Raw genomic sequence first — 20,518 nt, 5'->3', positions numbered from 1 at the left:
CTCTCCCTCTACTAACCTACCTTTGCCTGACATTGCCATCTCCGTGTGCGGTTCCACCATTACTCCAAAGCAACATGCCCGCTGCCTTGGGGTCATCCTTGATTCTGACCTTTCATTCACCCCCTACATCCGATCACTGGCTCGCTCTTCTTACCTGCATCTCAAAAACATTTCTAGAATTCGCCCTTTTCTTAATTTCGACTCTGCAAAAACTCTGACTGTTTCACTTATTCATTCTCGTCTGGACTATTGTAACTCTCTACTAATCGGTCTCCCTCTTGCAAAACTCTCCCCGCTCCAATCTGTCCTGAATGCTGCAGCCAGGATCATATTCCTCACCAACCGTTACACCGATGCCTCTACCCTGTGCCAGTCATTACACTGGCTACCCATCCACTCCAGAATCCAGTACAAAACTACTACCCTCATCCACAAAGCACTCCATGGCTCAGCACCACCCTACATCTCCTCCCTGGTATCAGTCTACCACCCTACCCGTGCCCTCCGCTCCGCTAATGACCTCAGGTTAGCATCCTCAATAATCAGAACCTCCCACTCCCGTCTCCAAGACTTTACACGTGCTGCGCCGATTCTTTGGAATGCACTACCTAGGTTAATACGATTAATCCCCAATCCCCACAGTTTTAAGCGTGCCCTAAAAACTCATTTGTTCAGACTGGCCTACCGCCTCAATGCATTAACCTAACGATCCCTGTGTGGCCTATTTATAATAAAAAAAAAAAAAAAAAAAGGTTCCTCGCATCATGTTCTCATACACTTTATGCAGTATTAGCCCTCTGTGTCTGTACTGCTACATACTTAGGCAGGTAACCGGTTCATGCAGCTTTACATGAACACCTGAGCCTTACACTATAGCTGGTCCGAATAACTAAAGCAATTGTTACCATCCACCTCTCGTGTCTCCCCTTTTCCCCATAGTTTGTAAGCTTGCGAGCAGGGCCCTCACTCCTCCTGGTATCTGTTTTGAACTGTATTTCTGTTATGCTGTAATGTCTATTGTCTGTACAAGTCCCCTCTATAATTTGTAAAGCGCTGCGGAATATGTTGGCGCTATATAAATAAAATTATTATTATTATTATTATTAGTGAGATAGATAGATAGATAGATAGATAGATAGATCTATCTGTAGATATATCTATGGATAGATATATCTATAAATAGATGTAGATAGATATATGGATAGTTAGATATATATATATATATATATATATATATATATAGATAGATAGATAGATAGATAGATTGATAAATCTATAAATAGAATAGATATATCTCTAGATATATACATATATCTATATATATATATATATATCTATTGATATATCCATAGATATATCTATAGATATATCCATAGATATATAATAGCAAGGCCAATGTTTATTAACCCCTTTACCCCCAAGGGTGGTTTGCACGTTATGGACCGGGCCAATTTTACAATTCTGACCACTGTCCCTTTATGAGGTTATAACTCTAGAACGCTTCAACGGATCACAGTTTTCTCGAGACATATTGTACTTCATGATAGTGGTAATTTTTTTTTTATATTACCTGCGTTTATTTGTGAAAAAAACAGAAATTTGGCGAAAATTTTGAAAATTTCGCAATTTTCCAACTTTGAATTTTTATGCAATTAAATCACAGAGATATGTCACACAAAGTACTTAATAAGTAACATTTCTCACATGTCTACTTTACATCAGCACAATTTTGGAACCAAAAATTTTTTTTGTTAGGGAGTTATAAGGGTTAAAAGTTGACCAGCAATTTCTCATTTTTACAACACCATTTTTTTTTTAGAGACCACATCACATTTGAAGTCATTTTGAGAGGTCTATATGATAGAAAATACCCAAGTGTGACACCATTCTAAAAACTGCACTCCTCAAGGTGCTCAAAACCACATTCAAGAAGTTTATTAACCCTTCAGGTGTTTCACAGGAATTTTTGGAATGTTTAAATAAAAATGAACATTTAACTTTTTTTTCACAAAAAATTTACTTCAGCTCCAATTTGTTTTATTTTACCAAGGGTAACAGGAGAAAATGGACCCGAAACGTTGTTGTAAAATTTGTCCTGAGTATGCCGATACCCGACATGTGGGGGTAAATCACTGTTTGGGCGCATGACAGAGCTCGGAAGCGAAGGAGCGCCATTTGACTTTTCAATGCAAAATTTACTGGAATTGAGATGGGACGCCATGTTGCGTTTGGAGAGCCACTGATGTGCCTAAACATTGAAACCCCCCACAAGTGACTCCATTTTGGAAAGTAGACCCCCTAAGGAACTTATCTAGAGGTGTGGTGAGCACCATTAAGTGCTTCACAGAAGTTTATAATGCAGAGCCGTAAAAATAAAAAATCGTTTTTTTCACAAAAATTATCTTTTCGCCCCCAATTTTTTATTTTCCCAAGGGTAATGCAGACTTAGATGGAATGGTCTGCAGGCGTCACATTGCGTTTGCAGAGCCCCTAATATACCTAAACAGTAGAAACCCCCCACAAGTGACACCATTTTGGAAAGTAGCCCCCTAAGGAACTCATCTAGATATGATGTGAGAGCTTTGAACCCCCAAGTGTTTCACTACAGTTTATAACGCAGAGCCGCGCAAATAAAAAATATTTTTTTTTCCACAAAAATTATTTTTTAGCCCCCAGTTTTGTATTTTTCCAAGGGTAACAGGAGAAATTGGACCCTAATATTGTTGTCCAATTTGTCCTGAGTATGCTGATACCCGATATGTGGGGGGAACCACCGTTTGAGTGCATGGCAGAGCTCGGAAGGGAAGGAGCATCATTTGGAATGCAGACTTAGATGGATTGGTCTGCAGGCGTCACATTGTGTTTGCAGAGCACCATATGTACCTAAACAGTAGAAACCTCCCACAAGTGACCCCATATTGGAAACTAGACCCCCCAAGGAACTTATCTAGATGTGTTGTGAGAACTTTGAACCCCCAAGTGTTTCACTACAGTTTATAACGCAGAGCCGTGAAAATAAAAAATCCTTTTTTTTTCCACAAAAATTATTTTTCAACCCCCAGTTTTGTATTTTCCCAAAGGTTACAGGAGAAATTGGACCCCAAAAGTTGTTGTCCAATTTGTCCTGAGTATGCTGATACCCCATATGTTGGGGTAAACCCCTGTTTGGGCACACGGGAGAGCTCGGAAGGGAAAGAGCACTGTTTTACTTTTTCAACGCACAATTGGCAGGAATTGAGATCAGACGCCATGTCGCGTTTGGAGAGCCCGTGATGTGCCTAAACAGTGGAAACCCCCCAATTATAACTGAAACCCTAATCCAAACACACCCCTAACCCTAATCCCAACGGTAACCCTAACCACACCTCTAACCAAGACACACCCCTAACCCTAACCCTATTCCCAACCGTAAATGTAATCCAAACCCTAACCCGAACTTTAGCCCCAACCCTAACTGTAGCCTTAACCCTAGCCTCAACCCTAGCCCTAACCCTAGCCCCAACCCTAACCCTAGCCCCAACCCTAGCCCCAACCCTAGCCCTAACCCTAGCCCTAACCCTAGCCCTAACCCTAGCCCTAACCCTAACCCTAACCCTAGCCCTAACCCTAACCCTAGCCCTAGCCCTAACCCTAGCCCTAACCCTAGCCCTAACCCTAATGGGAGAATGGAAATAAATACATTTTTTACATTTTTTTATTTTTCCCTTACTAAGGGGGTGATGAAGGGGGGTTTAATTTACTTTTATAGTGGGTATTTAACGGATTTTTATGATTGGCAGCCGTCACATACTAAAAGACGCTTTTTATTGCAAAAAATATTTTTTGCATTACCACATTTTGAGAGCTATAATTTTTCCATATTTTGGTCCACAGAGTCATGTGAGGTCTTGTTTTTTGCGGGACAAGTTGAAGTTTTTATTGGTAACATTTTCGGGCACGTGACATTTTTTGATCGCTTTTTATTCCGATTTTTGTGAAGCAGAATGACCAAAAACCAGCTATTCATGAATTTCGTTTGGGGGAGGTGTTTATACCGTTCCGCGTTTGGTAAAATGGATAAAGCAGTTTTATTCTTCGGGTCAGTACGATTACAGCGATACCTCACTTATATCATTTTTTTATGTTTTGGCGCTTTTATACGATAAAAACTATTTTATAGAAAAAATAATTATTTTTGCATCGCTTTATTCTGAGGACTATAGCTTTTTTATTTTTTTGCTGATGATGCTGTATGGTGGCTCGTTTTTTGCGGGACAGGATGATGCTTCCAGCGGTACCATGGTTATTTATATCTGTCTTTTTGATCGCGCGTTATTCCACTTTTTGCTCGGTGGTATGATAATAAAGCGTTGTTTTTTGCCTCGTTTTTTTTTTTTTCTTACGGTGTTTACTGTAGGGGTTAACTAGTGATATAGTTTTATAGGTGGGGTCGTTACTAAATATGTGTACTTTTATTGTTTGTTTTTTTATTTAGATAAAGAAATGAATTTATGGGAATAATATATATATATTTTTTCATTATTTGGGAATTTTTTTTTAATTTTTTTTACACGTGTGGAATTTTTTTTTACTTTTTTACTTTGTCCAATGGGGGGACATCACAGATCGGTGATCTGACAGTTTGCACAGCACTCTGTCAGATCACCGATCTGACTTGCAGCACTGCAGGCTTCACAGTGCCTGCTCTGAGCAGGCTCTGTGAAGCCACCTCCCTCCCTGCAGGACCCGGGAGGGAGCCCCCTCCCTGCGGGATGCTTCCCTGTACCGCCGGCACACCGGGGGTTAATGTGCCTGGGGCGGTCCGTGACCGCTCCTGGCACATAGTGCCGGATGTCAGCTGCGATAGGCAGCTGACACCCGGCCGCGATCGGCCGCGCTCCCCCCGTGAGCGCGGCCGATCGAGCTGGACGTACTATTCCGTCCTTGAGAAGTAGGGCCCACCCCACATGGACGGAATAGTACGTCCATTGGCAGAAAGGGGTTAATGAACATTATGTTTAATTTTGAAAAAAAAATGGGGAAAAAATGGTGTGGGCTCCCGCGCAATTTTCTGCACCAAAGGGGGAAAGCCAACGGCAGGGGGGCAATATTTGTAGCCTATGAAGGGGGTAATACCCATGGCCCCTTCACAGGCTATGAATATCAGCCTACAGCTGTCTGCATAGCCTTTACTGGCTATTAAAAAAGGGGAACCCCCACAAAAAAAGACGTGGGGTCCCCCTATATTTTAAAACCAGAAAGGCTACGCAGACAGCTGCGGGCTGATATTCATAGCCTAGGAAGGGGCCATGGATATTGCCCCCGCTGCTACAAATACCATCTCCCAGCTGCCCCAAAAATGGCGCATCTGTACGATGCACCAATTCTAGCACTTAGCCTCTCTCTTCCCACTGCGCAGTAGCTGTGGCATATGGGGTAATTAGGGGTTAATGTCACCTTTGTATTGTAAGGTGACATTAAGCCCAGTTACTAAAGGAGAGACGTAAATAAGACACCTATCCATTTGTAATCCTACAGTAGTGAAATAGTTAAAAAATACAGCCAGAAAAAAGTATTTTAATATTCTTAATTTCACCATAGTTAAAATCATGCCTTACTCCTGCGACGCCCTCGATCGCCTGAAAAAAATGAAAAACAATAAACCAACTGTATTCTCCCTGTCCGATGCAGTCCAATTAATTATGAGTGCCCCAAGATGATCTCCCCGCTCTATAGACCTTCAATGACCCACTGACAGAAGACAATGGCTCCTGCAGTGCATCACTAAAGAGACATCTCTTTGCTGTGAACCATTTCTAATGATAAGGAACATTTAGCAAAAGAGAAACTATTGAAAGTGTAGGGACCTGGCTACGGTCCTACATCTCAGTGGCTGGCGCAGAGCAGCAGAGTCATGGCACCTGACCTGTGTCATCATCCACTGACCTGGCTAGCCTAGCCAGACTTCCTTAGTACCCTCCCTGTACCTAATGCTTAGCTTATGGCATGCGGCAGCCTTCTCCGATCCCAACAGAAGCTTCTAGGCGCTACCTATTCAGCTATATGATCGCTCCCTCGGATTAGATGAGATGAGAGTTTGTTCAGCGACCTTCGAGGAAGAAGGTGGAGCCACGATGTCGGCGCGAGAAGAGTCTTCTCCACCACGGAGCGCGGCAGGACTTTACTCTGGATCTTCAGTCACTGAAGATCCAGAGGTGAAGTGGGTCAATCTTCACAGTGTCGCGGTGGGCGAGTATGATCTGTGTCTGTCCGTGTGTGTGTCCGTGTGTGTCTGTCTGTGTATCTTTCTTGCAGCTCCTGTCCTACACAGTACCATCTATATACATAATTGTCTAAGGGTCACTTCCGTCTGTCTGTCTGTCCTTCTGTCACGGTTATTCGTTCGCTGATTGGTCTCGGCAGCTGCCTGTCATGGCTGCCGCGACCAATCAGCGACGGGCACAGTCCGATTAGTCCCTCCCCTACTCCCCTGCACTCACTGCCCGGCGCCCGCTCTGTAATCCCCTCCACTCACCGCTCACACAGGGTTAATGGCAGCGGTAACGGCCTGCGGTGTAACGCGTTCCGCTACCGCTGCTATTAACCCTGTGTGTCCCCAACTATTTACTATTGATGCTGACTATGCGGCATCAATAGTATAAATGTCATGTTAAAAATAATAATAAAAAAAAAAAAAAACCTGCTATACTCACTCTCCGCCGCCTTTCTCGCTCCTCTCCACGCTCCCAGCACCACTCCATTGCAAGCAGCACGTTCTGCTCCCGTCCCAGGGCTGGTGTGGGACAAGGACCTGCCGTGACGTCACGGTCGGTCATGTGACCGCGACGTCATCATAGGTCCTGCTCACACCAGCGCTGGCACGGGACCGCAAGCTGCCGCTTGCAATAGAGCGATCCCGGGAGCGTGGAGAGGAGCGAGAAAGGTGGCGGAGGGTAAGTATAGCAGGACTACAACGGGCTATAAGTGAGTATATGTTTATTTTTATTTTTTTAAGTCTCTATACTACGTGGCTCTGTACTGGGCAATATACTACGTGGCTGGGCAATATACTACATGACTGGGCAATATACTACGTGGCTCTGCTATATACTTTGTGACTGGGCAATACGTGGCTGGGCAATACACTACGTGGCTGAGCAATATACTACGTGGTTGGGCAATATACTACATGGCTGGGCAATATACTACGTGGCTCTGTGCTGGGCAATATACTACGTAGCTGGGCAATATACTACGTGGCTGGGCAATATACTGCGTGGTTGGGCAATATACTACGTGACTGGGCAATATACTATGTGGCTCTGTGCTGGGCAATATACTACGTGGCTGGGCAATATACTACGTGGCTGGGCAATATACTACGTGGCTGGGCAATATTCTACGTGGCTCTGTGCTGGGCAATATACTATGTGGCTGTGCAATAGACTACGTGGCTGGGCAATATACTATGTGACTGGGCAATATACTACGTCGCTGGGCAATATACTATGTCGCTGGGCAATATACTGCATGGACATGCATATTCTAGAATACCCGATGCGTTATAATCGGGCCACCATCTAGTCTACATACATAATTGTCTAAGGGGTACTTCCGTCTGTCTGTCTGTCCTTCTGTCATGGATATTCATTGATCCTGGCCTCTGTCTATCATGGGAATCCAAGTCGCTGATTGGTCGCCGCAAAACAGCCACGACCAATCAGTGACGGGCACAGTCCGGAAGAAAATGGCCGCTCCATACTCCCCGCAGTCAGTGGCCGGCGCCCGCTCCTCGCAGTCACTGTCCCCGGCGCTCTGCTCCCCGTAGTCTGTGTCCCCACCGCTCCGCTCCCCGCAGTCAGTGTCCCTGGCGCTCTGCTCCCCACACTGTGTCCCCGGCGCTCCGCTCCACGCACTGTGTCCCCGGCGCTCCGCTCCCCGCACGCTCCATACTCCCCTCCGGTCACGGCTAACACAGGGTTAATGCCGGCGGTAATGCATTTCGTTACCGCCGCTATTAACCCTGTGTCCCCGACTCCCCAACCTTTTACTATTGATGCTGCCTATGCGGCATCAATAGTAAAAATATGTCATGTTAAAAATAATTTTAAAAAAAAAACCTGCTATACTCACCCTTCGCCACCTTTCTCGCTCCTCTCCACGCTCCCGGCACCGCTCCATTGCAAGCGGCAGGTTCCGCTCCCGTCCCAGGGCTGGTGTGGGACAAGGACCTGCCGTGACGTCACGGTCGGTCATGTGACTGCGACGTCATCATAGGTCCTGCTCACACCAGCCCTGGGACGGGACCGCAAGCTGCCGCTTGCAATGGAGCGATCCCGGGAGCGTGGAGAGGAACGAGAAAAGCGGCGGATGGTAAGTATAGCAGGACTTCAACGGGCTATCGGTGAGTATATGTTTTTTTTTAAGTCTCTATACTATGTGCCTCTGTGCTGGGCAATATACTACGTGGCTCTGCTATATACTATGCGGCTGGGCAATATACTATGTGGCTGGGCAATATGTGGCTGGGCAATATACTACGACGCTGGGCAATATACTACATGGCTGGGCAATATACTACATGGTTGGCCAATATACTACATGGCTGAGCAATATACTACGTGGCTGGGCAATATACTATGTCACTGGGCAATATACTACGTGGCTGGGCAATATACTATGTGGCTGGGCAATATACTATGTGGCTGGGCAATATACTACGTGGCTGGGCAATGTACTACATGGCTGGGCAATATACTACGTGGCTGGGCAATATACTACGTCGCTGGGCAATATACTACGTGGCTGGGCAATATACTACGTGGCTGGGCAATATACTACGTGACTGAGCAATATACTACGTGACTCTGTGCTGGGCAATATACTACGTGGCTGGGCAATATACTACGTGGCTGGCCAATATACTATGTGGCTGGGCAATATACTACGTGGACATGCATATTCTAGAATACCCAATGCGTTAGAATCGGGCCACCATCTAGTACTGTATATACAGGTCCACACTATATCCTGCATTACAGTGTGTCTGTGTATACTGTATGTATATAGTGTGGACCTGTTTACAGTATAGTGCTGTGTATACACTTTATACAGCCCCTCAGCCTCTATTCTATATACAGCCAGCACAGCAATAGCCTCTGATATATACAGCCCGGCAGCAGCCCCTCATATATATACAGCCCAACAGCAGCTTCTAATATATACAGCCCAGCAGCAGCCCTATCTATAATATAACGCTGGGAGCGTCACTCTGTCCGAAGCCTTTATAGACTGCGCAAGCGCCAGCGCAGTCTGGCCCCCACAGATTGACGCTCCCAGGAGATCGCGGTATGCGTAAACACTAAACGCACACCGCGATCTCCAACAGAGAAGCAGGGACCGCCAGGAGGGTAAGTATCGGCTATATTCACCTGTCCCCATTCCAGCGCTGCGTGCGGCTCCGTCTCCGTGTCCCGGTCCTCGGCCTCTGACGTTCAGTTCAGAGGGCACGATGATGCGTTTAATGCATGCCGGCAGCGGTGGAACGGGGCCAGGTGAATATAGCAAGTGCTGGGGGGCCTGAGCACCTGACCCCCACAGCGCACTGGTGTCCCCGCCTGCTCAGGCCCCTCAGCACTCGGCGCCCAGCGACGATAGGTGAGTATGGTATTTTTTTTTATATATTGCAGCAGCATACGGGGCATATAGTATGGAGCATCTTATGGGGCCATAAACCATAATGGAGCAGTGTACGGGGGCATATAGTATGGAGCATCTTATGGGGCCATAAACCATAATGGAGCAGTGTATGGGGGCATATAGTATGGAGCATCTTATGGGGCCATCAACCATAATGGAGCAGTGTATGGGGGCATATACTATGGAGCATCTTATGGGGCCATAAACCATAATGGAGCAGTGTACGGGGGCGTATACAATGGAGCATCTTATGGGGGCCATAAACCATAATGGAGCAGTGTACGGGGGCATATACTATGGAGCATCTTATGGGGCCATCAACCATAATGGAGCAGTGTGCTGGGGCATATACCATGGAGCATCTTATAGGGGCCATAAACCTTTATGGAGCAGTGTACGGGGGGGCATATACCATGGAGTGTTGTGAGTTCTGTTTTTGGGCTCCTTCTGGTGGTTACTGATGGTACTGGGTGACTTGTCTTTCCTGGGTTTCTGGGTTCCACCTGTTCCATCAGCATATGGGAGTTTCCTATTTAACCTGGCTTTGCTGGCATTTCCTCGCTGGTTATCAATGTATCCAGTGTGTCTTGTTACCTCTGCTCCCTGCTCCTAGAACCTTCTGGTCAAGCTAAGTTTGGATTTTCCTGTTTTGGTGTTTTGCTTTATTTGGTTTTTAGTCCAGCCTGCAGATATGTGATTCTTGCTGCTGGTTGCTCTAGTGGGCTGAAATTGCTCCTCATGTACCATGAGTTGGCACATGAGTTCAAGTAATTTCAGGATGGTTTTTTGAAGGGTTTTTCGCTGACCGCGCAGTTCACTTTTGTATCCTCTGCTATCTAGCTTTAGCGGGCCTCATTTTGCTGAAACTGTTTTCATACTGCGTATGTGCTTTCCTCTCATTTCACCGTCATTATATGTGGGGGGCTGCTATTTCTGTGGGGGATTTCTCTGGAGGCAAGAGAGGTCTGTGTTTCTTCTAATAGGGGAAGTTAGATCTTCGGCTGGAGCGAGACGTCTAGGATCATCGTAGGCACGTTCCCCGGCTACTTTTATTTGTGTGTTAGGTTCAGGGTCGCGGTCAGCTCAGGTTCCATCGCCCTAGAGCTTGTTTGTATCTGTGCTTGTCCTTTAGTGATCCCCTGCCATTGGGATCATGACAGTATAACCGGCCCACAAAGTGTTAATTGTATTGGCTGAAGTAGGAGGATAAGTAGTCTGAGGAAGTTTTTTTTTTTTTTTCTCTTTCCCTCAGAGTTTGCTGCCTAGCCTTATTGCAGTGTGGCTACTTCCTCCTCCTCTTAATCTTTGAATGGCTCTGATCCCAGCTGTTTATCATGGACGTCCAGAGTTTGGCTTCCAGCCTGAATAATCTTGCCACTAAGGTTCAAAATATACAGGATTTTGTTGTACATGCTCCTATGTCTGAACCTAGAATTCCTGTCCCAGAGTTTTTTTCTGGAGATAGATCTCGTTTTCTGAATTTTAGGAACAATTGCAAGTTGTTTCTTTCTTTGAAATCTCGCTCCTCTGGAGACCCTGCTCAGCAAGTCAAGATAATTATATCTTTCCTGCGGGGTGACCCTCAGGATTGGGCATTTGCATTGGCACCAGGGGACCCTGCGTTGCTTAATGCGGATGCGTTTTTTCTGGCATTAGGTTTGCTCTATGAGGAATCTAACCAAGAGATTCAGGCTGAAAAAGCTTTGTTGGCCCTCTCTCAGGGGCAAGATGAAGCAGAAATTTATTGTCAAAAATTTCGGAAGTGGTCGGTACTTACTCAGTGGAATGAGTGCGCTCTGGCTGCAAAGTTTAGAGATGGCCTTTCTGAGGCCATTAAAGATGTTATGGTGGGGTTCCCTGCGCCTGCTGGTCTGAATGAGTCTATGACTATGGCTGTTCAGATTGATCGGCGTTTACGGGAGCGCAAACCTGTGCATCATTTGGCGGTGTCGTCTGAACCGTCACCTGAGATAATGCAATGTGATAGAATTCAGTCCAGAAGTGAACGGCAAAAGTATAGGCGGAAAAAAGGGTTGTGCTTTTATTGTGGTGATTCAGCTCATGTTATATCAGCATGCTCTAAACGCACAAAAAAGGTTGATAAGTCTGTTGCCATTAGTACTTTACAGTCTAAGTTCATTCTGTCTGTGACTCTGATTTGTTCATTATCATCCATTTCCGTCGATGCCTATGTGGATTCAGGCGCTGCCCTGAGTCTTATGGATTGGTCATTTGCCAATCGCTGTGGGTTTAGTCTGGAGCCTCTGGAAGTCCCTATTCCTTTGAAGGGAATTGACTCTACACCTTTGGCTATGAATAAACCTCAGTACTGGACACAAGTGACCATGCGTATGACTCCCGTTCACCAGGAGGTGATTCGCTTCCTGGTACTGTATAATTTGCATGATGTTCTAGTACTTGGTCTGCCATGGTTACAAACTCATAATCCAGTCCTTGACTGGAAATCAATGTCTGTGTTAAGCTGGGGTTGTCAGGGGGTTCATGATGATGCACCTCCGATTTCTATCGCTTCATCTACTCCTTCTGAGATTCCTGTGTTTTTGTCTGACTATCGGGATGTTTTTGAGGAGCCTAAGCTCAGTTCGCTTCCTCCTCACAGGGATTGCGATTGTGCTATAAATTTAATTCCAGGCAGTAAATTTCCTAAAGGTCGTTTGTTCAATCTGTCAGTGCCAGAGCATACTGCTATGCGGGATTATGTTAAGGAGTCCTTGGAAAAGGGACATATCCGTCCATCTTTGTCCCCTTTGGGAGCAGGTTTTTTTTTCGTGGCCAAAAAAGATGGTTCCTTGAGGCCTTGTATAGATTATCGTCTTTTGAATAAGATTACCGTAAAATATCAGTATCCTTTGCCATTGTTGACTGATTTGTTTGCTCGCATTAAGGGGGCTAAATGGTTCACTAAGATTGATCTTCGGGGTGCGTATAATCTTATACGAATAAAGCAAGGTGATGAGTGGAAAACCGCATTTAATACGCCTGAGGGCCATTTTGAGTATTTGGTAATGCCTTTTGGACTTTCTAATGCTCCTTCAGTCTTCCAGTCCTTTATGCACGATATTTTCCGTGAATATCTGGATAAATTTATGATTGTGTATTTGGATGATATTTTGGTTTTTTCTGATGACTGGGAGTCTCATGTTCAGCAGGTCAGGAAGGTGTTTCAGGTCCTGCGGGCCAATTCCTTGTTTGTAAAAGGCTCAAAGTGTCTCTTTGGAGTCCAGAAGATTTCTTTCTTGGGGTATATTTTTTCCCCTTCTACTATTGAGATGGATCCCGTCAAGGTTCAGGCTATTTGTGACTGGACGCAGCCTACATCTCTTAAGAGTCTACAGAAGTTCTTGGGCTTTGCTAATTTCTATCGTCGTTTTATAACTAATTTTTCTAGGGTTGTTAAGCCTTTGACGGATTTGACTAAGAAGGGTGCTGATGTTGCTAATTGGTCTCCTGCGGCTGTGGAGGCCTTTCAGGAACTTAAGCGCCGGTTTTCTTCTGCTCCTGTGTTGCGTCAGCCAGATGTTTCGCTCCCTTTTCAGGTTGAGGTTGATGCTTCCGAGATTGGAGCGGGGGCGGTTTTGTCACAGAGAAGCTCCGATGGCTCAGTGATGAAGCCATGCGCGTTTTTTTCTAGAAAGTTTTCGCCGGCTGAGCGGAATTATGATGTTGGTAATCGGGAACTTTTGGCCATGAAGTGGGCATTTGAGGAGTGGCGTCATTGGCTAGAGGGTGCTAGACATCGTGTGGTGGTCTTGACTGATCACAAAAATTTGATTTACCTTGAGTCTGCCAGGCGTCTGAATCCTAGACAGGCTCGTTGGTCACTGTTTTTCTCTCGTTTCAATTTTGTGGTTTCATACCTGCCAGGTTCAAAGAATGTGAAGGCGGATGCTCTTTCTAGGAGTTTTGTGCCTGACTCCCTTGGAAATTCTGAGCCCTCTGGTATCCTTAGGGATGGGGTGATTTTGTCTGCTGTCTCCCCAGACTTGCGACGTGCTTTGCAGGAGTTTCAGGCGGGTAAACCTGATCGTTGTCCGCCTGAGAGACTGTTTGTTCCGGATAATTGGACCAGTAGAGTCATCTCCAAGGTCCATTCTTCTGCGTTGGCAGGTCATCCTGGAATATTTGGTACTAGAGACTTGGTGGCCAGGTCTTTTTGGTGGCCTTCCTTGTCGAGGGATGTGCGTTCTTTTGTGCAGTCTTGTGAGGTTTGTGCTCGGGCTAAGCCTTGCTGTTCTCGGGCCAGTGGATTGTTGTCACCTTTGCCTATCCCGAAGAGGCCTTGGACGCACATTTCCATGGACTTTATTTCGGATCTCCCTGTCTCTCAAAAAATGTCCGTCATCTGGGTTGTGTGTGATCGCTTTTCTAAAATGGTTCATCTGGTACCCTTGCCTAAGTTGCCTTCCTCCTCTGAGTTGGTCCCTCTGTTTTTTCAGAATGTGGTTCGTTTGCATGGGATTCCTGAGAACATCGTTTCTGACAGGGGATCCCAGTTTGTGTCTAGATTTTGGCGGACGTTCTGTGCTAAGATGGGCATTGATTTGTCCTTTTCGTCTGCATTCCATCCTCAGACGAATGGCCAGACTGAACGAACTAATCAGACCTTGGAAACTTATTTAAGGTGTTTTGTTTCTGCTGATCAGGATGACTGGGTTACCTTTTTGCCGTTGGCCGAGTTTGCCCTTAATAATCGGGCTAGTTCTGCTACCTTGGTTTCTCCTTTCTTTTGTAATTCGGGGTTTCATCCTCGTTTTTCCTCTGGTCAGGTGGAACCTTCTGATTGTCCTGGAGTGGACATGGTGGTGGATAGGTTGCATCGGATTTGGAGTCATGTGGTGGACAATTTGAAGTTGTCCCAGGAGAAGGCTCAGCAGTTTGCTAATCGCCGTCGCCGCGTGGGTCCTCGACTTCTTGTTGGTGACTTGGTGTGGTTGTCTTCTCGTTTTGTTCCTATGAAGGTCTCTTCTCCTAAGTTCAAGCCTCGGTTCATCGGTCCCTATAGGATCTTGGAAATTCTTAACCCTGTGTCGTTTCGTTTGGATCTCCCGGCATCGTTTGCTATTCATAATGTGTTTCATCGGTCGTTGTTGCGGAAGTATGAGGTATAATCTTTATTTTTTTTTTTTATATAGCGCTAACATATTCCGCAGCGCTTTACAGTTTTGCACACATTATCATCACTGTCCCAATTGGGGCTCACAATCTAGAATCCCTATCAGTATGTCTTTGGAGTGTGGGAGGAAACCGGAGTACCCGGAGGAAACCCACGCAAACACGGAGAGAACATACAAACTCTTTGCAGATGTTGTCCTGGGTGGGATTAGAACCCAGGACCCCAGCGCTGCAAGACTGCTGTGCTAACCACTGCGCCACCGTGCTGCCCACCTGTTGTTCCTTCGCTTGAGCCTCCTGCTCCAGTGCTGGTGGAGGGAGAATTGGAGTATGTTGTGGAGAAGATCTTGGATTCTCGTGTTTCCAGACGGAAACTCCAGTATTTGGTCAAGTGGAAGGGTTATGGTCAGGAGGATAATTCTTGGGTGGTTGCCTCGGATGTTCATGCTGATGATTTGGTTTGCGCTTTTCATAGGGCTCATCCTGGTCGCCCTGGTGGTTCTCGTGAGGGTTCGGTGACCCCTCCTCAAGGGGGGGGTACTGTTGTGAGTTCTGTTTTTGGGCTCCCTCTGGTGGTTACTGATGGTACTGGGTGACTTGTCTTTCCTGGGTTTCTGGGTTCCACCTGTTCCATCAGCATATGGGAGTTTCCTATTTAACCTGGCTTTGCTGGCATTTCCTCGCCGGTTATCAATGTATCCAGTGTGTCTTGTTACCTCTGCTCCCTGCTCCTAGAACCTTCTGGTCAAGCTAAGTTTGGATTTTCCTGTTTTGGTGTTTTGCTTTATTTGGTTTTTAGTCCAGCCTGCAGATATGTGATTCTTGCTGCTGGTTGCTCTAGTGGGCTGAAATTGCTCCTCATGTACCATGAGTTGGCACATGAGTTCAAGTAATTTCAGGATGGTTTTTTGAAGGGTTTTTCGCTGACCGCGCAGTTCACTTTTGTATCCTCTGCTATCTAGCTTTAGCGGGCCTCATTTTGCTGAAACTGTTTTCATACTGCGTATGTGCTTTCCTCTCATTTCACCGTCATTATATGTGGGGGGCTGCTATTTCTGTGGGGGATTTCTCTGGAGGCAAGAGAGGTCTGTGTTTCTTCTAATAGGGTAAGTTAGATCTTCGGCTGGAGCGAGACGTCTAGGATCATCGTAGGCACGTTCCCCGGCTACTTTTATTTGTGTGTCAGGTTCAGGGTCGCGGTCAGCTCAGGTTCCATCGCCCTAGAGCTTGTTTGTATCTGTGCTTGTCCTTTAGTGATCCCCTGCCATTGGGATCATGACAATGGAGCATCTAATGGGGCCATAAACCATAATGGAGCTGTGTACGGGGGCAAATACCATGGAGCATCTTATGGGGGCCATAAACCTTTATGGAACAGCGTACGGGGCATACACTATGGAGCATCTTATGGGGGCCATAAACCTTTATGGAGCAATGTATGGGGGCATATACTATGGAGCATCTTTGTTATGATCCGGTGACCTAGGAGCTGCATGAGAACTTTCACTGGAGAAAGTGGCCACTGTACTGACCGCAATCCTGAACTTAACACCGCAACTAGAAGTAGCCGTGGAGTGTACCTAACACACCTAGACACCTCGTCACAGCCGGAGAACTAAATACCCCTAAAGATGGAAATAGGAATACTATCTTGCCTCAGAGAAAATCCCCAAAGGATAGACAGCCCCCACAAATATTGGCGGTGAGTCAGAGAGGAAAAAAACATACACAGGTAGAAAAACAGGATTAGCACAGGAGGCCACTCTAGCTAGATAGGACAGGATAGGACAGAGTTCTGTGCGGTCAGTATAAAAACCCTTCAAAACATCCACAGCAGAATATACAAAAACTTCCTACATCTTACTAAAAGATGTAGGAGCGTAAATCTGCAACTCCAGTGAATCCTACAATCAGAGCAGAAATAAAACTGAAACAAGCACACAGCAGTGTGCCACAGATACAAAAACCAAACACTTATCTTTGCTGAAATTGGCAGCGAGCAGGAGCAGTGTACGGGGGCATATACCATGGAGCATCTTATGGGGGCCATAAACCTTTACGGAACAGCGTACGGGGCATACACTATGGAGCATCTTATGGGGGCCATAAACCTTTATGGAGCAGTGTACGGGGGCATATACTATGGAGCATTTTATGGGGGCCATAAACCTTTATGGAGCAGCATATGGGGCATATGGATGGGAGCAGCAAATTAAAGAACGCTGGCGCAGGATGGGAGCAGCACATGACAGAACGGGGGCGCAGGATGGGAGCAGCACATGACAGAATAGGGCAGCACATGACAGAACGGGGGTGCAGGATGGGAGCAGCACATGACAGAACGGGGGCGCAGGATGGGAGCAGCACATGACAGAACGGGGGCGCAGGATGGGAGCAGCACATGACAGAACGGGGGCGCAGGATGGGAGCAGCACATGACAGAATAGGGCAGCACATGACAGAACGGGGGTGCAGGATGGGAGCAGCACATGACAGAACGGGGGCGCAGGATGGGAGCAGCACATGACAGAACGGGGGCGCAGGATGGGAGCAGCAAATGACAGGATGGGGACGCAGGATGGGTGCAGTACATGACAGGATGGGGACGCAGGATGGGTGCAGCACATGACAGGATGGGGACGCAGAATGGAGCATATACCAATATAAATGCTCGCCACCCGGGCGTAGAACGGGTTCAATAGCTAGTATTTATATATATATATATACAGCGCGGCAGAAGCCCCTCATATATATACAGCCCAGCAGAAGCCTCTCATACAAATACAGCCCAGCAGAAGCCTCTCATACATATACAACCAGCACAGCAACAGCCTCTGATATATACAGGTAAACAGCCTCTGATATATACAGCCCGGCAGCAGCCCCTTATATATATATATATATATATATATACAGCCCTGCAGAAACCCCTTATATGTGTATATATATATATATATACAGCTCAGCAGAAGCCCCTCATATATATATATACAGCCCAGCAGAAGCCTCTCATATATATACAGCCCAGCAAAAGCCTCTCATACATATACAGCCCAGCAGAAGCCGACCAAACCGCCGGCCTTCCTGAACGTGGACACGTACCTTAAGACACCAGTTTTCCTCCAGAATATTTGTGCAGCTTCACGTTGTGCAGAAACTTGCGGCTTTTCAAAGCTTTTTACAACAATGCACAAGCTTTGATGAATCGGGGCCTATGTGTTGTGGCACAACAGGGTAAGGGAAGGTGCAGACGGCCATTAATTTCTCCATCCGAGAAAATGGGTTCTATAATGCCGATCAGACTCTAATCAGACTGTTATCAGAGTGGGATCTGATTTTCTCTGAGGGAAAACATTTTTTTATCCATCTTCTCCATTTTGTCAGTCCATGAATAAACGTTTATTCTTTATAAATGAAGATTTGCTACAGGTTTTCATTTATAAGGAATATGTTTGCCAGACAGCATCTCCTGCAGCACCATTGAACATATGAATGTTTAGTTCTTGAGGAACCAAAAGTTGCAGTAAAGACAGCTAACTTTTTAATTAATTTCAGTTTGCATGATGTACGAATACATGTAAAGTAAAAAGAAAGAGGTTTCCATTCCTCCCTGCCCACAACTACCTGTAGTAACACGCCTGTAGTAAGCAGCAGTGATCTGCATGGGACACATGGATATTAGTAAATAATTAATAGGTGGAAGTCATCTGCATTATTATATCCTCACATCTGAATAGATTATTAATGAGAAGAGAAAAAACAACTTCTGCTTTCTGTGCCAAACTCAGGGTGTTGCACAAGGAGCCAGCATGTGAACATATAGTGTATGAGAACAGGGGATGTGCACTGCGGGAGGAGGAGGGTGGAAGGTGAAGGAGGTGGAGGACAGGTACAGTAGGCGTTGTCTGCTCATGTGATCCCTGCCCTTAGCTTGAGACAGGGAAGCAGGTGAGATAAGGGGGTGGGAGGGGTGTTTTCTCCTTGGCAGGTGAGTTCACCCCAAACTATAGCCAAGTAAAAAAAATAGAGGTGTCTCCACCTTTCTTATGACTCAAGCTATGTCTGACAAGGATGATCTCGTTTTGCTTCATTTGCCAAGTTGCAGAGGAACATGTGCACCATGCACAGATAACTTCTCAGGAGGAGCTCTACTGTCATTCCAAGGATCCTTCAAGAGGCTGCTCTCATCCACTCACCCCACACCGGACAGTCAAGTGTATGTCATGGAAGAAGGCATAGATAACCCTGCATTCACCTCCTTGGATGGTGTGGGCTTGAAATCCATTGATAAAGAAATCAGTAAGGTCAAAGATGGAATGAAGGAGAGCTCACAAGTAAACCTTATTGATGAGGAGATCAAGGAGGGTCCTTATGGATGGGGCAAATTCACTCCAAGCTTCCTGCAATGCTGTAACAATCCCAAGGGCTATCTAGTGATGTACAGCCTCCTGGCTATTATGCAAGGTGAGCACTGTAGTAATGAGATTCCTTTCTACAACTAATCCTCAGCTGTGCAAACAGGTTAGTGAGGATTGAGGAGAAAGTTCTGTCTACTGTATATATACACGACACGTGTCTGCGACATCTCAGCCTCACATTTATATGCTATTGTGCACTTATTATTATTGTGTATATAGTAGTGCACAGAGCATAGTTTACCATTTACTCCATGTATCAGCAATCAGACCTCATAATCTCTCTGGAGTCACATACATTATCCCATGGGTGTTGATTTTGATGTTCCTAATATATACAGGGAATATAAGGGAATGCTAGTAAATATTTTGCATGCTAACGAACTGTATCACTATGTCTATTATACCAAAATGTTCCGTGAGATATGAGCTGGGACCCCTACCGATCACCAAAACAGAGGAGTCTAGAATGTTCTTTTGAGCATGGTTACCCTATAATTTTTCTTTGGCTCTCCATATATGATAACACACTTTGTCACTGAAATGAATGATACTGCTCATAAGAAAATGGGAAACTCATTGAGATCATTCCCAATCTAAAAGCCAAAGGGACCTGGTGCTATGAACACGTTTGGTTATTTCATAGATTCAAACCAATAATATGCTAGAACATGACTCGACTGCCATTGAACTTTAAGGGCACCGTCAGACATCCGTATAAATCTGACCGAGATCGCAACATGTCTCACGGACTGGCCGGTGACTCTCCTGACCCAAACGTGACAACTGCATAGAAATACATGAAGCCATCAAGCCAGTCCATGCATAACCTTCCGATCTCGGTCCCATTTATATGACCATCTGAGAGAGCCCGAACACTATGACTATTTTGTGAGTTTTTGATGTTGCAGCATTTTTTCACCTATTAAGTAAATTATGTTACTTGTGTTTTTCATTGCATTTTAGAGTGCATTTGTCTCTTCTTGGTGTGTCGTGTTCTAAATCAAACTCCTTTGTTTTTGATATATACGGTATTTAGTTTTGACAAAACTGTATTGATACAGGAGTGAATTACGAGCAGTTTTAGTGCTTTTTTAGGGCAGATTTTCTGCATCTAAAGCAATTGTATGGGGGAAGAGTCACACTTAAAACTGAACGTACCAGCAACAAAAATTGACAGGTTGCGAATTTCAAACACGCACCGCAGGTCAGTTTACACTGAGTAAAAAAAGTACAGTGGGCATGAGATTTCTATAAATCCCATCCACTTTGCTGGAACTGTCAGATACTGT

General features: G+C 45.6%; 1 protein-coding gene across 2 annotated transcripts in view; it reads left to right on the top strand.

Annotated features, from left to right (window-relative positions):
- The first annotated feature begins 18,674 nt into the window (after positions 1 to 18,674).
- The window catches only part of SLCO4C1 (solute carrier organic anion transporter family member 4C1), a 118,689-nt gene continuing 116,845 nt past the window's right edge, over positions 18,675 to 20,518 (top strand). Inside the window, exon 1 of one of the 2 annotated variants that reach the window (XM_069752231.1) lies at positions 18,675 to 19,275. In XM_069752231.1, the coding sequence (XP_069608332.1) occupies positions 18,858 to 19,275 (418 nt within the window). In that variant the 5' untranslated portion in view covers positions 18,675 to 18,857. The remainder of the gene's footprint in view (positions 19,276 to 20,518) is intronic. The other variant, XM_069752240.1, reaches the window with a different exon arrangement.

The sequence above is a fragment of the Ranitomeya imitator genome, chromosome 1 (assembly GCF_032444005.1).
Source record: "Ranitomeya imitator isolate aRanImi1 chromosome 1, aRanImi1.pri, whole genome shotgun sequence".
Lineage (NCBI taxonomy): Eukaryota > Metazoa > Chordata > Amphibia > Anura > Dendrobatidae > Ranitomeya > Ranitomeya imitator.
The sequence above is the reverse complement of the archived record's forward strand: the minus strand, read 5'-3'. Positions and strand labels throughout refer to the sequence as shown.